General features: G+C 39.7%; 1 protein-coding gene across 1 annotated transcript in view; it reads right to left on the reverse strand.

The window, feature by feature from the left end:
* Window positions 1-4,877: 4,877 nt before the first annotated feature.
* IFT80 (intraflagellar transport 80) overlaps window positions 4,878-15,078 on the reverse strand; it is a 47,278-nt gene continuing 37,077 nt past the window's right edge. The window contains exons 14-20 of the mRNA XM_080604031.1: window positions 14,605-14,740; window positions 13,928-14,075; window positions 12,968-13,139; window positions 10,455-10,544; window positions 10,184-10,356; window positions 8,934-9,057; window positions 4,878-6,126 (exon numbers count right to left, since the gene is read on the reverse strand). Coding sequence (XP_080460157.1) covers window positions 6,013-6,126; window positions 8,934-9,057; window positions 10,184-10,356; window positions 10,455-10,544; window positions 12,968-13,139; window positions 13,928-14,075; window positions 14,605-14,740 — 957 coding nt within the window. The 3' untranslated portion in view covers window positions 4,878-6,012. The remainder of the gene's footprint in view (window positions 6,127-8,933; window positions 9,058-10,183; window positions 10,357-10,454; window positions 10,545-12,967; window positions 13,140-13,927; window positions 14,076-14,604; window positions 14,741-15,078) is intronic.

The raw sequence follows: 15,078 nt of genomic DNA on the forward strand, positions 1-15,078 counted from the left end.
GGACGGTGCTGAACCCCGGCCATAATCCTGGATCATCTGCAGAAATTAATACCTTTGGCTCAGAAGGCAAACAGCCATGGGAGCAAATCGTGCCTGTTACACGAGCGGCTTCATTGTGTGAGTGTTGTGCGAGGAGCCGCTCGCTAGTTGTAGCGCTGGAAGCCTCGGCCAAGGCCGGTGAATGAACGGGAGCCTTCACAGATCGAAGGGTTCGAGTCCCAGTCGCAGTGAGGTATTGCAGGGGGAGAACTGGCACGATCCAACTTTGCTGATGCTTATTTTGAATAGAAGGAATAAAAAGGAGTAAGTTAACTGTGACATGGAAACTGGGATGCCTGACAGCACGCTTGATATCGATACAAGTTTGCTGCGATATTTCCACATTTTATTTATTTGAAGAAAACACATTTTGCTTCTGGAGAACATCCAGAATCGTTAAGCAGAAGAAATGACCTAGTCTGGGAAGGAATCGCAGTCATGCATGAGTGTTTGAGCCTCTCTCTCTCACTTTCCCTTTTTTTAATAGTCTAAAAAGAAAATATTTGCTGGCAGTAGAGATTTCTGGGCTGTGAGGTAATGGCTTTTTTTTTTCATACATATGCAGAGTCATCTTCTTGTTTCCTAAGCCTTATTGCAGTTACAGATGTGCTCAGAAAATATGAAGTAATAGAGCCCAGCTATGTGTTTTTAATTCAAGCAATTCAGAGCTCGCCCGAACTGAGCAGCGCTCGAAAGCAAGCTGTGGCTGGGCATTTTTATGAGCTTCTGTTTTTACAGAAATTTTTAAAAATACTTGTTCTTTGGCAAAACGCTTTGAACGTTGTGAAGACCATCAAGGGTTGAGCTCGTTTCTGTCACAAACCTAGATTGTCATCCACGAGCCACGGGATTACTTCTCACAGTGCTGCTCCCTGCGCTGAGGCTTCCAGGGTCTTGCCAAAAGGAGAAGCCCCTGCTTCGGCGTGCTTTTTCCCAATTAGTTTTCCCATATTTGGAGGAAACATAAAAGAAAAGGCAAGGCAGATGTGAAGCATCGTTCCAAAAAGAGCATTTTATGCAGCGGGCTCCCGTGAAGACAGGTTTGGAGTTACACAAGTGCCAATGGTCGCTGGGAAAATTAAGCCGACTATAAAATAATTACTGTGCCCGGTCAGCTCTTTGGCACCATTTGAAAGATCTGGAGGTCAAGTATTTAACGATCTGCTGCTCCAAAGGGATCGATGCATTTCTGCAGGGGTCATTTGCAGGATCGGTAATTGCACATCCCCCAAAAACTGGAGGAAAGTGACTTCGGCGGCTCCTTCACAGAAACCGCTCGGCAGCCCGGGCATTTGCTGGAGCCCCGGGCACCTGCAGCTCTGGGGGGAGGCACAACGATGAGCTGGCGATGAGTTACTTGTGCTCAGCTCGTTGCTCGTTGCAGCCTCTGCCCAGTGCTGCTCTGTAGGGAACCTTTTCTCACCGTCCTTGATCCTGAGCCCTGCAAAATCTGCAGCAGATACGGTCGGTGTGAGACTACCCAAACGCAAGGATGACAGCAGGAGTATCGCTTACGGGTATCAGCACTGAAATCACTGCGGGTCGAGTAAACAGGACAAAGGAAGCTGACCCGGCACACGTGACAGCACGTAGGTGGCTTAGCTGCTGCGTATCAGATCTGGCCTGATCGCCTAAGAGGAAGCCAAGCAGAAAAGTGCTGGTCATTTTTTGCCATGTTTCACGTTAGTAAGTTTTTCCATGGCTGGAACAGAGCTCTCGCTCCTCTCCCGGTTGCCTGAGGAGTTTTGCAGTTGAGCTGATGGGAATCAGCAAAAAACACAGCTGAGGTCTGGGGTTACTGCGGAGCACGTGGATGGATACAGGGGTGGATCGGGCCCCCACCAGCACGGGCACTCAGGGGTCAGGAACTGCTCATCCCCATGCCCTTGGGTACCGCTCAGCCCCGCATCCTTGGGTACATCCCCGTGTCCTCAGGTACCGTTTGTCCCCACAACCTCAGGCTCATCCCCATGCCCTCGGGTACCACTTGTCCCCACGTCTCCAAGTACTGCTCATCCCAGTACCTCGGGTACCGTTTATTTCCATGCCCTTGGGTACCTCTTGCCCTTGGTACTGTTTATCTCCATGCCCTTGGGTACCTTGGCAGCTCTCATCCCTGCCCCAGCCCTGTATTTAATGCCTTGAGTCAATCCTGAAATATTAATACATAAATAAATGATTTTTTTAAATCATTTTTCGTTCTATTTCTAAATACTACCAACATTTACCACGAGATCTGTTTTAAAAAGCTGCCAGCTCTTCCATTATTTGCTATTTATAGCTTTGACTATTCTGAAGTGAAATAAGGCGACTGAAAACAATGCGGCTTTAACGAGCCAAACTGGCCTCCCAGCGTACCATGCTGTAATGTGATTGAAATGTGTCCCCTTTTCAAGCGGCAGAACACAGTCGGGTGCTGCTGGGGCTGCCGTGCTCACCTCGCAGAACTTCACCTCTGCTTCTGCAGCGGTTTGCCTCGCGCCCCTTGCTCAGCCTCAGTTGCGGGACCAATTCTGCTCAGTTCTGGCCTCACCCAGCCGCGCAGAGACAGCCGCGTCTTGCCAGAGCGCTGCCTTCTGTTCTTACGTGGTGAAAATTCCCAACTTTTTTCTTCCTTTTTCCGGAGAGCTAAATGGTAACGGAGGTTATCATTTCGGTCGAGTGGCCCAAAACAAACACCGTGCGGGCTTACATTAATTTTCGGGCAGATTTGCCAGATATACCCCCGAAATCACGTAACGGCTGGCACCAGGCCGTTAGGATACAGCTCTTAAATTACTTCACTGCTTGAAGGAGTGGAGTTCACAGCTTTGAGGCATTTTCCATTCCTAGGACCCACTTTGTCAGTGTAACAGCAACTTTTCGGTTCCTATTTTGCTTCTTTTGGAACCCAAAGCACCGACACATCATAATTCTATGGAAGGCTCTTTTCTGTCCCCCTTCTACCATCAGTATTTCCATTCACTGTTAAATAGAAGCTACGTGCTTTCTGAAGAAATAGCAAGACCAAGTCCCACAGGATTTCAGGACATTTTTTGCTATCTACAAGAGCGAATTTTATCTTTTACCAGAGTGCAGGCTGACAGGTTTGGATGACATCCCAGTGCAGCTTAAGGCAGAGCCGGGGAGGCTCCCCGCACAGCTGTGCTAACTGTATGCATCTCACCGAAGCCCCTCGCCTCTGAAACCCGGGTCAGCTCCTTTCTGGGCAGTTTCTGTTAAATTCGGCGAGAGCTGCACAGCTGCAGCTGTCCTCTGCTTTGCCAACCGATTCCTTGGCCCGTCAATGGTCCTCACCAACTGCGCCAGTTTCCAGCAGGGACGAGGATGCTCCCCTTCCAGCTCTCTTGGGTAGGGCCAAGCTCAGCGGGCACAGGGAGCCTGGTCCAGCTTGTGTGGATGAGCATCTGGCTGGATGAGCACAAGTGAGTGACTTCATCTGTCCAGAAGGGAATAACAACACCGGCCATCTTCATCAAGTGCCATGCCATTCATTAAGGTTTCCTGGTTTGGGGGGTTGAAATCCTTCAAAGTTACAATTTGCCAGCCTTTCCGCTCTCCAAGCGCATCACACACATTAACTTCTTGGAATCCCCAAACCCACACTGCAACAGCCAGCTACAGGGCTCCCACCTGCAGACGGCAAAAGTGAGGCTGGGAGAGGCCACGGAGAAGCCACAGGTAGAGTGGAAGCCTGGAGCTCCCAGCTCCCACCTCTCGCTGCTGTTGCCTCTTACCTCCCTCAAAGCTGCTGCTACGAGACAGCTTCTGGCCCCCTGTACAAACACAAGATACCTACAGTCATCTTACCATTTGCAGCACCTGGAATAAGCGCAGCCAAGATGGTAATGAAAGCTAAACGCGATGCAAAGCAATGTTAAAGCAGCAGTTCCTTTTATATTTTTTATTTATTTTGGTAATCCACGAGGATGTGCTAAAACCTCTTGTCACTGCTCTTCATCAGTCACCACTGACGCCTACCCTTGCTTTCATATTCCCTTCCAAAACATTTAGTATATAATTTTCAGCAATTTACACCTTCAAGTTGTCAGCTGGTCATAACATATAGCCCTCAAGACAGCAACACTCAATGAGCAAGTCGTTACCTACAATTTCTTTGTTTTTCTATTTAGCACAAACATGCTCAGCATAGCACGTAGCTCAGGTCTGGAAGAGCACAGAAAAGAAATGAATCTCAGTGGCAAACACCTTTAGGTCTTCACTGTGCTTTCGTCTAGGTACAGAACCACCTTTTCCATCCCCTAAATATACAACACTTCTTCATACTTAGACATGGAAATCCAGCTTGCAGTACTGCTGCATCACTGCGGACAATGCAAACACCAACCTGAAGGGCAGACACTTTAACACAGGATCCTTGCAAGCACGACATCCATTCCCTCGTTTTATCTCAGACTTTACAATTGCTAATTGTTGCACCAGGCATTTTTAAGAAGCTGAACAAATTTGCTGCTTCTACTGCGCTTCCAGCTGGCCCAGGAATAGAAGAGCAAGACTGAGTTGAGATACTGAACTTTTTATCACCACTAGCTGGTTTTCACAAATTGCTTACATCGCATCACAAATATAAGCCAGCCTTTATAAATCTAACATTAAACACTTGCCGTTAGTGATATTTTGGGCTCAATTCTGGAACTAGTAAGTGCTCTCTGCAAGTCAATGGAAGGTGAAGAAGGTGTTCGCTGTCACATGTACTTGATGTATTTGGGAGCTTCAAAGGAGCTACACCAAAATTATTGTTTTATTTAGCAACAAGGCAAATCAATTAGGCGATCGCCTAATAATTTATCTATCAGCTACATTAAAAAAGCCCACACTTATTTGATTATTTTTATTAAGAAAATTATGAACTGTGCAAAAGAAGTGTCACATAGTCATTTATAAAACACAAGAAATTCACCTGATATATAGATATTTAACATTTTGATGGTAACATTTGAAAGATTATTCTAAAGCATCAGTTCTGAATAACCTGCTCACATCTTTATACTGCAAAGGGCTTCTATAAAGAGCATCTAACATTTGCAGTCACTTTCTTATGTAGAAGACAAAAAAGTATGTACTGATGAAATAGCACACATGTAAAAACAATTTTTTAAAATCAAATGCTTTGGGCAGAGAAAATACGTGTAAAGCTCTTGCCTATTTTAAGTGAATACGATATTTTAACCTTTAGGAAGCTCTGAGTATCATTCTCAATTAAATGTGCTAGATGCTACAAAACCAACCCATAACGCTGTTCATTACTTCAAACAACAGTCAAAGCAACTTCCACAGTATATTGAACAATTTACACTACCTTGGAAAATACTCTTTATTATGAAATTGTTTGCTAAGAGACAAACCTGAGTTGCTGAAGCAATCTGAAATCATCTATTGAAGAACTTGCTAATAGATAGATATTAGCAGAACTATGTACTACCAGAACTGTACAACTGCAAGTGAAATATTCTGTAACTGACAAGTGCAACCTCTTTTTTTTTTTTTAATTCTCAATGCTTACAGTTCATTTCAAGGCAATTTAAACACGTCTTCTCAGAGGCTCCCTGAGGTTGCAGGAATAACCAGATTACAATACCCAGATTACTTAACTGGTTGCTTAAACAGGGAAATCAGTACTCAACTAGGGACAACCAATGTTAAACAATTTTAACGGCAACGAAAATTTAAAAGCCAATAATGGAAAGACAAAAATTAACTTCCCCTTTTTTCTTGTATGTACTTATTATGGACTACGGTGTAACTATTCACTGGAGTTAGGGCATCAGAAAGTAAATCCAGCCCAAAGTGAGACTGTAATAAATAATTCTGCCTGTCATCCAACAATTAACAAGAACTACATCAACTCGAACTCCCGTTCCCTGCAAAATATTTGTTGATTTTTACTTGTTCGTCAAAATATGCCAGTACAAAATACTCAAGAAGCACTTACTAATATTGCCAAAAGGACAGTTATTGCTGCACAGTCACACTAGCTCTCACTGTGGCACTGGCTGCTGCTCGTTCTCTTTCTTTAGCAATTTCCATCTCTATTTTGGCTTTGATTTTATTCCAGTCAACTTCCAGCTGCAAGAACAGAAAAGCGAGTACAACAAGGTCGAATAATATTGTATAGATAGGTCAGACAGCTATTCACTGGCAGGAGAATCTGAAGTTATGAAGTGACCTTACTGCTCTTTATGTAGCTCTTCATGGATGTCAACTTACACTAATGGAATGTACCAAGGCACAGCTGAGTTCTAGCAAACTGAGCTTTCCACCTCTAAATTAAAAGAAAACTTGACATAATTTAAAAAATATTTACATCTTGATGTGTAAAGAAAAAAAAACACCAACAACATTAAAACAGGAAAATAACTTGGATCATCTTACATCTAACTTAAATGTAATGAAATGTGTCCTATTACTCAGATTATACCTTTATCAATAATACATGCAGTAGTATCTTTTGACTGCACCTAAAGCCCACCAAGTAAACTGTTGGCATATTACACTAGTTATTTAATATAACAGAAATCAGACTTCTGCTTGAAATTTTTCTTCTATATCAAGAAGTGTTTTAGCTTTATTCAGGCTTTTCTCCAGCAGCAGAGAATTGTTGTCTTCTGGTTGTATTCTACTTCAGTGAAACTTCAGACAATAGATACAGTACGATATCCATGGTACAGTTGGGTACAATAGTTGTCTTTGTGTCAAAAATGCCTGACAAGAAAGCATGGATCATGGTGCATTTGATGACTACAAAAACATGTCCAAAAACTGGACAAAAAAGTAATTGCAAAGTTCAGTTTCCCTGCTGGAGAATGAAGACTGTCAAAGATGGGATGGGGAAAAAATCTCAACTGCTGCACAGGGAATTTCCAGAGTAGCTGTTATCCTGTTAACTAAGTCATGAAATAAGGAAGATTCTCTGCCAGGGAAGATGTAACTGCAATACCCACATTCTCATGTGAAAAGGTTAATCCCTCAATTCAGGATGCATTTGCTGGGTCCAGGTGCTTTGGATCTGATGACTGAAATCTTTATGGAGCTCTAAGAAAGAATGTGTTTGCTTTAACAGATGTCACGCAGATGCTAAACATACCATGGAAAGGGCTAATTCTACCATCTAGCCCAGAGAGCTACTTGCCAGTGAAGCCAACAAGCCTTGCCAGTGACACCTAGTAACTGCCAAGATATGGATTCTCAGTATACATATTAGGTACATAATACCTTATATATAAAGATGTGAGATATAACAACTAAGCACATTGTTTAGATTCCGTATCTGATCGCAGATCAGTGGTCTCAGCTGCAGTATAGAAAAGACATAAAGACCTCGGTTCTTAAGCCTGGAGGAGTTTTTGGTGGTGAGAAAAAAAAGCGAGAGATCTTTCTTTTCCCAGGGATGGAATAGCAACGCAAAATCTTGATTTTTCTCTTTGTCGTCCTCATCATTTTATTCTAAATTCGCTGCTTGAGTTTGACAGGCTGCATTAGGAATTCAGTTACCACAGTAGCCAACAGCATCAAACTGACTTCATTAGGTAGGTCCCCTCCTAGCTTCAGATCCAGCAGACGAGCTCCAGGACATGGACAGGGAATACAGCTCGAGGACTTGTTGACTCCAGGAACTTCCCACACTCTAACACCCAATCTTCAAGACTGAGTGTAAGGTGAAACCCCTGCATAGGCTCTACTCACATCACTCTGCTCACACCCTGTCACTGACAAGATGTTATTGCTTAGGAACCCTTCCAGCTCTCTCGATGATTTAAAGACAAGACAGTATTATCTAAAAAGTGTCTTTCAGAAGCATCAGGGGATTAATATGATTTTTGCTCAGTAATGGATCTAAAGTACATAGAAGGCATACTTTTGGCTCAGCAGCTGAAAATGCTGCACAATAAGAGTGGTTGGAATCCGTTCTGTTATTTTTCTGCATTTCCTAGGTAAAGTACTGTAGAGCAGTTCATCAGGCAGCTAGATGTTGTGCAGATTTTTATTCTTGTTTATGAAGTGAGACATCCTCAGAAGTGCTAAAAGTTAATGACTTACATTAGAAATCAAGCTTTATTGGAAGTAATGGGCACTGTCCAATTAAAGGATCTGAGCTAACAGCTCAGATGCAGTTCCTGACCCATCAGCGACTGTGGCTGAAAGGATCTGTTGAAGTACACGTCTCTTTTCATAGCTGCACCCTCAAAATGCTTAGAAACAGCAAGGGGAAGAGCAGGAGGGACATAAGGGCTGCTCAGTGAAATTGCCACCTAAGGTACACATGCGGTACCTCTCATCAAGGTAACGCACTGAAGATACTCTGGTGGAATCTGAGATACTTTTAGCTTATGAACAGTAAGATCTCTCCTCAGTCTTTAAGATCTGTGAAATGCTAATACATTGAAATAACCAATTGATTATGGAGAGACTTTCCAGAGGTTTGAAGAAATATATATAGCTATTTATCATATTTGGCAGAACAGTTCATAATCCACTCTTAACATATATATGGTTACTTTCAAAGTTTGTTATCGTTGCTATCCATAAAAGTATGTAAAAATGCTGAAGACATTTAAGAGGTCTGCATTCAACTATACTAAGTTCTAGCTCCCTGTTTATAGAAAACAACTGTGCCTTCATTTGTACAATCTTTGCCAGGTACTAAATATGTACATTCCATATCTGTGCCTTCAAATAAAACACACGCACAATGATGACTAGGCAAGTAGCCACACATCAAGCCATGAATTTGCACTCAATCAGATGTAAAATCTTGAGATTTGTGTCCGCATTTGAACCAAAGAAGGAAAAATGCAAAAACAACTCCACCCTCACAATGGCTACAAAGAACAGGCTGACCTAAAGCTGTAGGAATAATCCCAAGGAATACTTACACCTTCTGCATACTGCAAAAATCTTTTGTTTGTTTCTTTTTTACCAAAGTCCTCTAGGAACTTCTGTCGATAAGCCAGGACTGTGTCAACATGTGTCTTGTGCTTTACTGCTAGCTCTAGCGCCCTGGAATAAAACAGAAACGGGCTTGTCAGGCTATATAAATGTTCTGGCACAACTACAATCACCACGGTTTTGCAAAACAATATGCTGAACAGCATTTGGGCTGCAGGCAAAGATTCTTAATCTGTAGTGCCAAGCGGTTTCACATTAGTATCAATCACGGGTTGATAGGTTAAAAGTAGCCAGTGAAATGTGACTGTCTACTTTATGATGCATGCTATGAAAAATATCCAACAATTTATTTCTGTTGACAACCTCATCACATCATTGGAGCTTGACAATAAGAATCTTTACTTCAAGGAAAAAGAATAAGAATGCTTAGAGTTCAGCACTCGATAAAAGGGGCAAAATTAATCATTTTTAATAACTTTATAATAGTCAGGAATTAACATATGTATTTACAGCATAGGCTACACAGCACTTAAGAATATTATATAGGTAGGAAAGATTAGCCATTGGACTAGGATAATTGACTACCCTCATGTCTGCTTTCATTTGAATTGTATAAGGAATACTTAACACTTGAAAAGCTTACTTTTTACATGATGCTTATTAAGCAACACGATCAAAAATACAGATGTGAGGGGGAAAAAATGTTTTGCCCACAGCAAAATGCACATAATAGCAGGGCAATTAGTAATAAATAGCCTCAGAAGATTCTTTTAGAAAACGTGGGGTTCTTGTTTAAAGGAGAAATTCCTACTTTGTTTTCTCATTCCTAATTCATATTTCATCCACCTACACAGTGCTGGGAGTCTGAACAGCCACACACCTATTTTTAGCAACAAGACATTTCAAAACAGCTTTAATTCTTTGGGGGTCACATACAATTTGAGGTATTGCTAGGGACTTTTCTGTGTTAACAACATAAAAAAGTAAAATGTTACTTAAACATGCTTCTAAGCATGTTTCAGACTTCTTATCACAGAATAATTTTATCTTCTAAATCTGATAGAAAACAATTAATTTTACTTCTTTAGTTATTGTGATCATCTTTTTACAGCTTGGGGCAATTACAGACAGAAAATTAATGAGGAAAGCATCTGCAATAACACAGTTGAACTAAAAAAATTTACAGGTTACCTTAGTAAGACTGCTTATAAACATATTGTGTTTAAAGAAATACTACCTATCCCAGTTGTAAAGATTAATGTTGACTTGAATAGCTTGATAAATAAGGCCTGTCTGAAGAAGCAGGGTTTCAGCTTCTTGTGTATTTCCACTGAAGAGGAGTATATGAGCCATCCTCGACTCTTTTGATGGAAGATCTTTGATGGAATTGATATACTGAACTTTGTCAATCTGTTAATGAGATTTATAATAGTTTAATAAGGGAAATCAATTAATTAAATCATTTTTGCAGCTATTTAACTCGGAAATAGTTAACTCCATTTTCTTACCTCACCAATTGATGCATAGGCAATTTCTGCCGTAGCCATATCTTTATTGGCAACTGCCATAGCCGCTAAACATGCCCACATAGTTTGATCCTGAAATTAAAAAAAAAAAAAAAAGTAATTCCTCAAACTTCAAATGTTTAGCATTATACCAAGAATGACTTCTCAAAGCAAGTATATAGGTCCTGAAAACAATGTAGAAAAATACAATATTTCTCAGTATGCCATTCACTGCACTGTGGTCTAAGTCTCTTATTAGAAATCCCCTATGTAATTATTTTTCAGAAATTCCTTACTATAAGAACTCTGATGTTGTGATCAGCTGAGATTGACAGTGTGGCCGAATGAATCATTAGTTTTCACCATCTCAGGCAGTAATGAACTCTTGCCATAGTATTATTTTACGACCTCATCATTGGTGTCCCCATCACTACTTGTGGAACTACATTGGACACCAAAGCACTGAGGAAGGTTAAAATAATTATTTTAACTTGGTTCATACCAACCCGGCTTCACAAATAACTACTGGAACCATAATGCTGACAATAGCAATAATTGTTCATATATAGTATGCTTACGATAAAGGTAGGAGAAAGGAACAAATACTTGATAGTGGAACAGATTATGAACCTGCTGAAAAGTAAATAAGAGCTTCAAAATTTCCATCTCCTTTGTGATATTTTCAGTTCATTTTATGTTTAGAATTAAGAATTAGAAAAGCTTGGTAGTAATGGTAATAATATTATACCCTGTTCTCTATTTTCATGCCTTTTGCTTTTTTTTTGGGCATTCTTAAGGAAACCCCACAGACTCAGAAAAACATTTAGGAAAATCCTAACATTTTCGTGTCCTCCTTTTTTACGTTTAACTACACTACAACAAAAGACCTACTACTTAAACATCTTAGAGTATCTTAGGATACAATATCTGAAACCAGCAGGTGGTTATATATTCAAAAATATAATTTTGAATGCACTTGTCAGTCCATATGCACTCAGAATTAAGTTGTTTTTAATGTTTTTGTTAAGCATGTTTGATAGTAAATTTGAAAATAAATATTTTTTGTAATGTAAATATGTTTTTAAAAGCTGCAGAGAGAACTGCTGATTTAAGTAAGAATAAACAGCCACATTGAGTATGCTCTAAACATATTCCCATATCCTGACTTATAATCACTTTTGTATGAAAAACAACTGGTAAGACCCGTAAAGTCAATGAAATACAGAAAAGTTTACCTACAGCTACAGCTTCACTATCAACAGAAAGAAACAATACTATTAATATTACTACTTACACAGAGGTTTTGTTTTCTATTTTTAAAGATGCTGCAATTAGATTGTTGAAAAAGTTAACATTATACTATATTGAAAATCCCAGTTCCCACTAAGAAATACCAGAACAGAAGCCTACTATTAGAAGGGCAACACAAAAAATAATTATACCTCTCAATTATTTGGATACGTATTGATTTATAAAGCAAATACACGTTTCAGGTCATGATAATCATACAGAAGTGCTAAGCTCTTTTCTAGGAGTAGCAAGCAGAGCAGCTAGAATAGCTAGAGCTACCGTGCCCTCATGAGCCTCCACCTGCACTGCTGCGTCCAGCTCTGGGGCTCACAGGCAAGAAAGAGACGGACGGACCTGTTAGAGCGTATCCACGAGGATGACCAGAGGCTGGAGCACCTCTCCTATGAAGAGAGGCTGAGGGAGCTGGCGTTGTTCAGCCTAGAGAAGAGGGGACTCCAGGGAGACCTTACGGGGACCTTCCAGTACCTAAAGGGGGCTGCAGGAAAGCTGGGGAGGGACTGTCAGGGAGTGCAGTGACACGACAAGGGGTAATGGCTTTAAACTAAACGAGAGTAGGTTTAAATTAGACATTAAGAAGAAAATCTTCACTATAAGGGAGTGAGGCATGGGAGCGGGCTGCCCTGAGAAGCTGGGGCTGCCCCATCCCTGGCAGCGCCCAAGGCCACGCTGGATGGGATTTGGGCAGCCTGGGCTGGTGGGAAGGGTCCCTGCCCACAGCAGGGGCTTTGAGGTTCCTTCCAACCCAAACCAGTCTATGAATCTATGATTCTATTAAATAGGGGGAAGGAGGCATGGTTTAGTGGGATTTTTCTTTGTTTAAAGACTGCCAGACTCACCTCATCTGTTGCTGTTGCCTAAATACATACAAAAGAAAGCGAAGGAAAAAAAAAGTGAAATAGAATATGAAAAAATACTAGACAACTGTATGTGGAGATACAGAATATTTTTAATCAGTTGTATTTAAGGCCTAAAACTTAAGCTTATTACCAGCTTCCGTGAGTACCTGTGCTTAATCCATTGGAGGTGAGAATAAAAATAAGATTTATATAATTTTTCACCACCGGCCCCCAATCATCAACAACAAAGCAGAATGGAAATAAGATCTAACATCTTACATGCAATCACCATTATTAAAGTAATATTCGAAAGCAAACAAAACACATCAATGAAATTGTATCTGAATGTTGCCAATTATTAAAATTTACCTTGACGAAGCGACATAATCTGACAGCATCTTCCCACTTAGAACTACTAACATACTCATGAAGAATCACAGGGTAAGGTGAAATATTAAGGTGAATAAGTGAACCATCTGCTCTTCTAATTGTTATTTGATTTCCTACAAAATGTACAATCTGGGGATTTTTGCTAAACTCACTGTGTAGAGAAAGAAAAGTCAGTTAATATTCACTTCTTTTGTACTGAAAAGAACATTAGCAACTTAAAGGAATCTTTGTTTATGAAATTACAGCATGATTATACTTTATTTTCAAAGCATATACAAATTTAAGCACCTAGTTATTCAACAGTTATACCTATTGTAGTTCTATTGTTCTCTAAAACTAAAATGATAGCTATGCACATCCACTGGCTGTTAGGCAAATGCGAACCGTGTATTTGTGCAAAAACTAGTTTATATATGTTTTTTCAGTAGAAATATATTTAGGCTCCCATAACTCTTAGAATGAAATTATGAATTCAGGCATTCTTTATGAAAAATTTCCTATCACATATACATGCTGAATTAAACATGGAAAGTAAACACGATGAGCTAGAAATAACGTTATGTGTGACCAGATGTCCTGATACTATTGATCTACAACAGATACTTTAAACTGATCAATTTTCTTTTTTTAAACAACTAAGACATTATTCTGAGATGTCTGATTAAAATTTTGCTTCTGCATCAAGATGTTACTCTACTTTTAAACTGCGCATCATTACTTCAACTCCAAACTTTATGGTATACTTCATAAGACACTTTTTCCTCACTTCCTAAAACACTTTTTCCTTACTTCCTAATCAAATAACGTTAACACTGAAGTAATTTTGAAAGATGCGACCTGCCTTCTCCTCCTTCAACTGCCAAAACTAATATAATCCTTTAAGGAATGAGAAAACTAGTTAAAAAATATACTACACTTTGATCAAAAAGGATATATTACCTTGCATCTTTTTCATATAGAGTTTTTGTCAAAAGGTCTTTATCTACATAGACCGTGTTGGGGTAGTACCAGACTGTAAAACGGGTATCCTGAATCCCACAAAGTATGTTAGATGTGTCATTCCAAGCCAACGTTTGAACCATTGTTCCTTCATTTAAAGGTAACAGAATAAGAATCAGTTGCACAAGAACCTTCAAAATAAATGTATACTTCTTGAAACTCTACTGGAGGAGTAAGTACCTTGTACTTACTGGATCATGCATCTGTCTACAGAATTTAGACCTTTAATTAAAAAAATATAAACCGAAGTGTTTGCTTTTACAAGAAAATGTCTGAAATATTCTGTATTCAAACAGCTCGAATTATTCTGAAGAATACATCCTTCTGTTATATCCTCTTAGTTGCTTACCCTGTAAGTAACAGGGTATGCAGTAACGAGCAATTAAATGTTAACAACTCCTTTATATGTAACTGATGAAAGAGTTATCAGAATTTAGATAAAACGTATTAAAATTGTTGCTATCGCTGTATCGTATGAAAACCACAGAACTATTCCCAATGTTTATTCAAGTCCAATCTCAGTAATAATTACAATGCAAAATTTTGTCTCTTATACTAGATAAAATCTGTTTCCCTGGTAACATGTTGATTAAAAGTTATTTAGACTTTTTTCTCACCTATTTTGACAATCTTCTGTTCTTTCCCAAACCTTTTAACTGAAGTGATATAAAGGTCTCTGTTCTTATCAATAAAAGCTATTTTTCTTTCACTTGTAAGTCCTTTCTGGTCCAAAGCAATCTCCATGATTTCTGACTAAAAAGAAATATGAAAATATCTAATTTTTATTTTGGAATTTCATATCATGGAGAACATGATATTCAAACAAATGATTTACTAAAAACAAGACACAAAACCCTTGAAAAACTGGATTGCGCAGACACTTTTTTTAATGTGTCTTCTCTATTGAATGAAGCATTACATAAATTGAATTTCATGCAGAGTAGGATAGAACTGCAGCAGAGAAGAGTTCAGAGTTTAGGAATTTACTACAGAAGACTACAGAAATAGAAATGGCAGTCCAAAAGTAAAAGCAACATAAATGTTGATCCCCCCTGTAGTTTCAGTCTCTCAAGTGCAGGTGAAAAACTCTC

The sequence above is a fragment of the Anser brachyrhynchus genome, assembly GCF_964034855.1.
Source record: "Anser brachyrhynchus genome assembly, chromosome: 9".
Lineage (NCBI taxonomy): Eukaryota > Metazoa > Chordata > Aves > Anseriformes > Anatidae > Anser > Anser brachyrhynchus.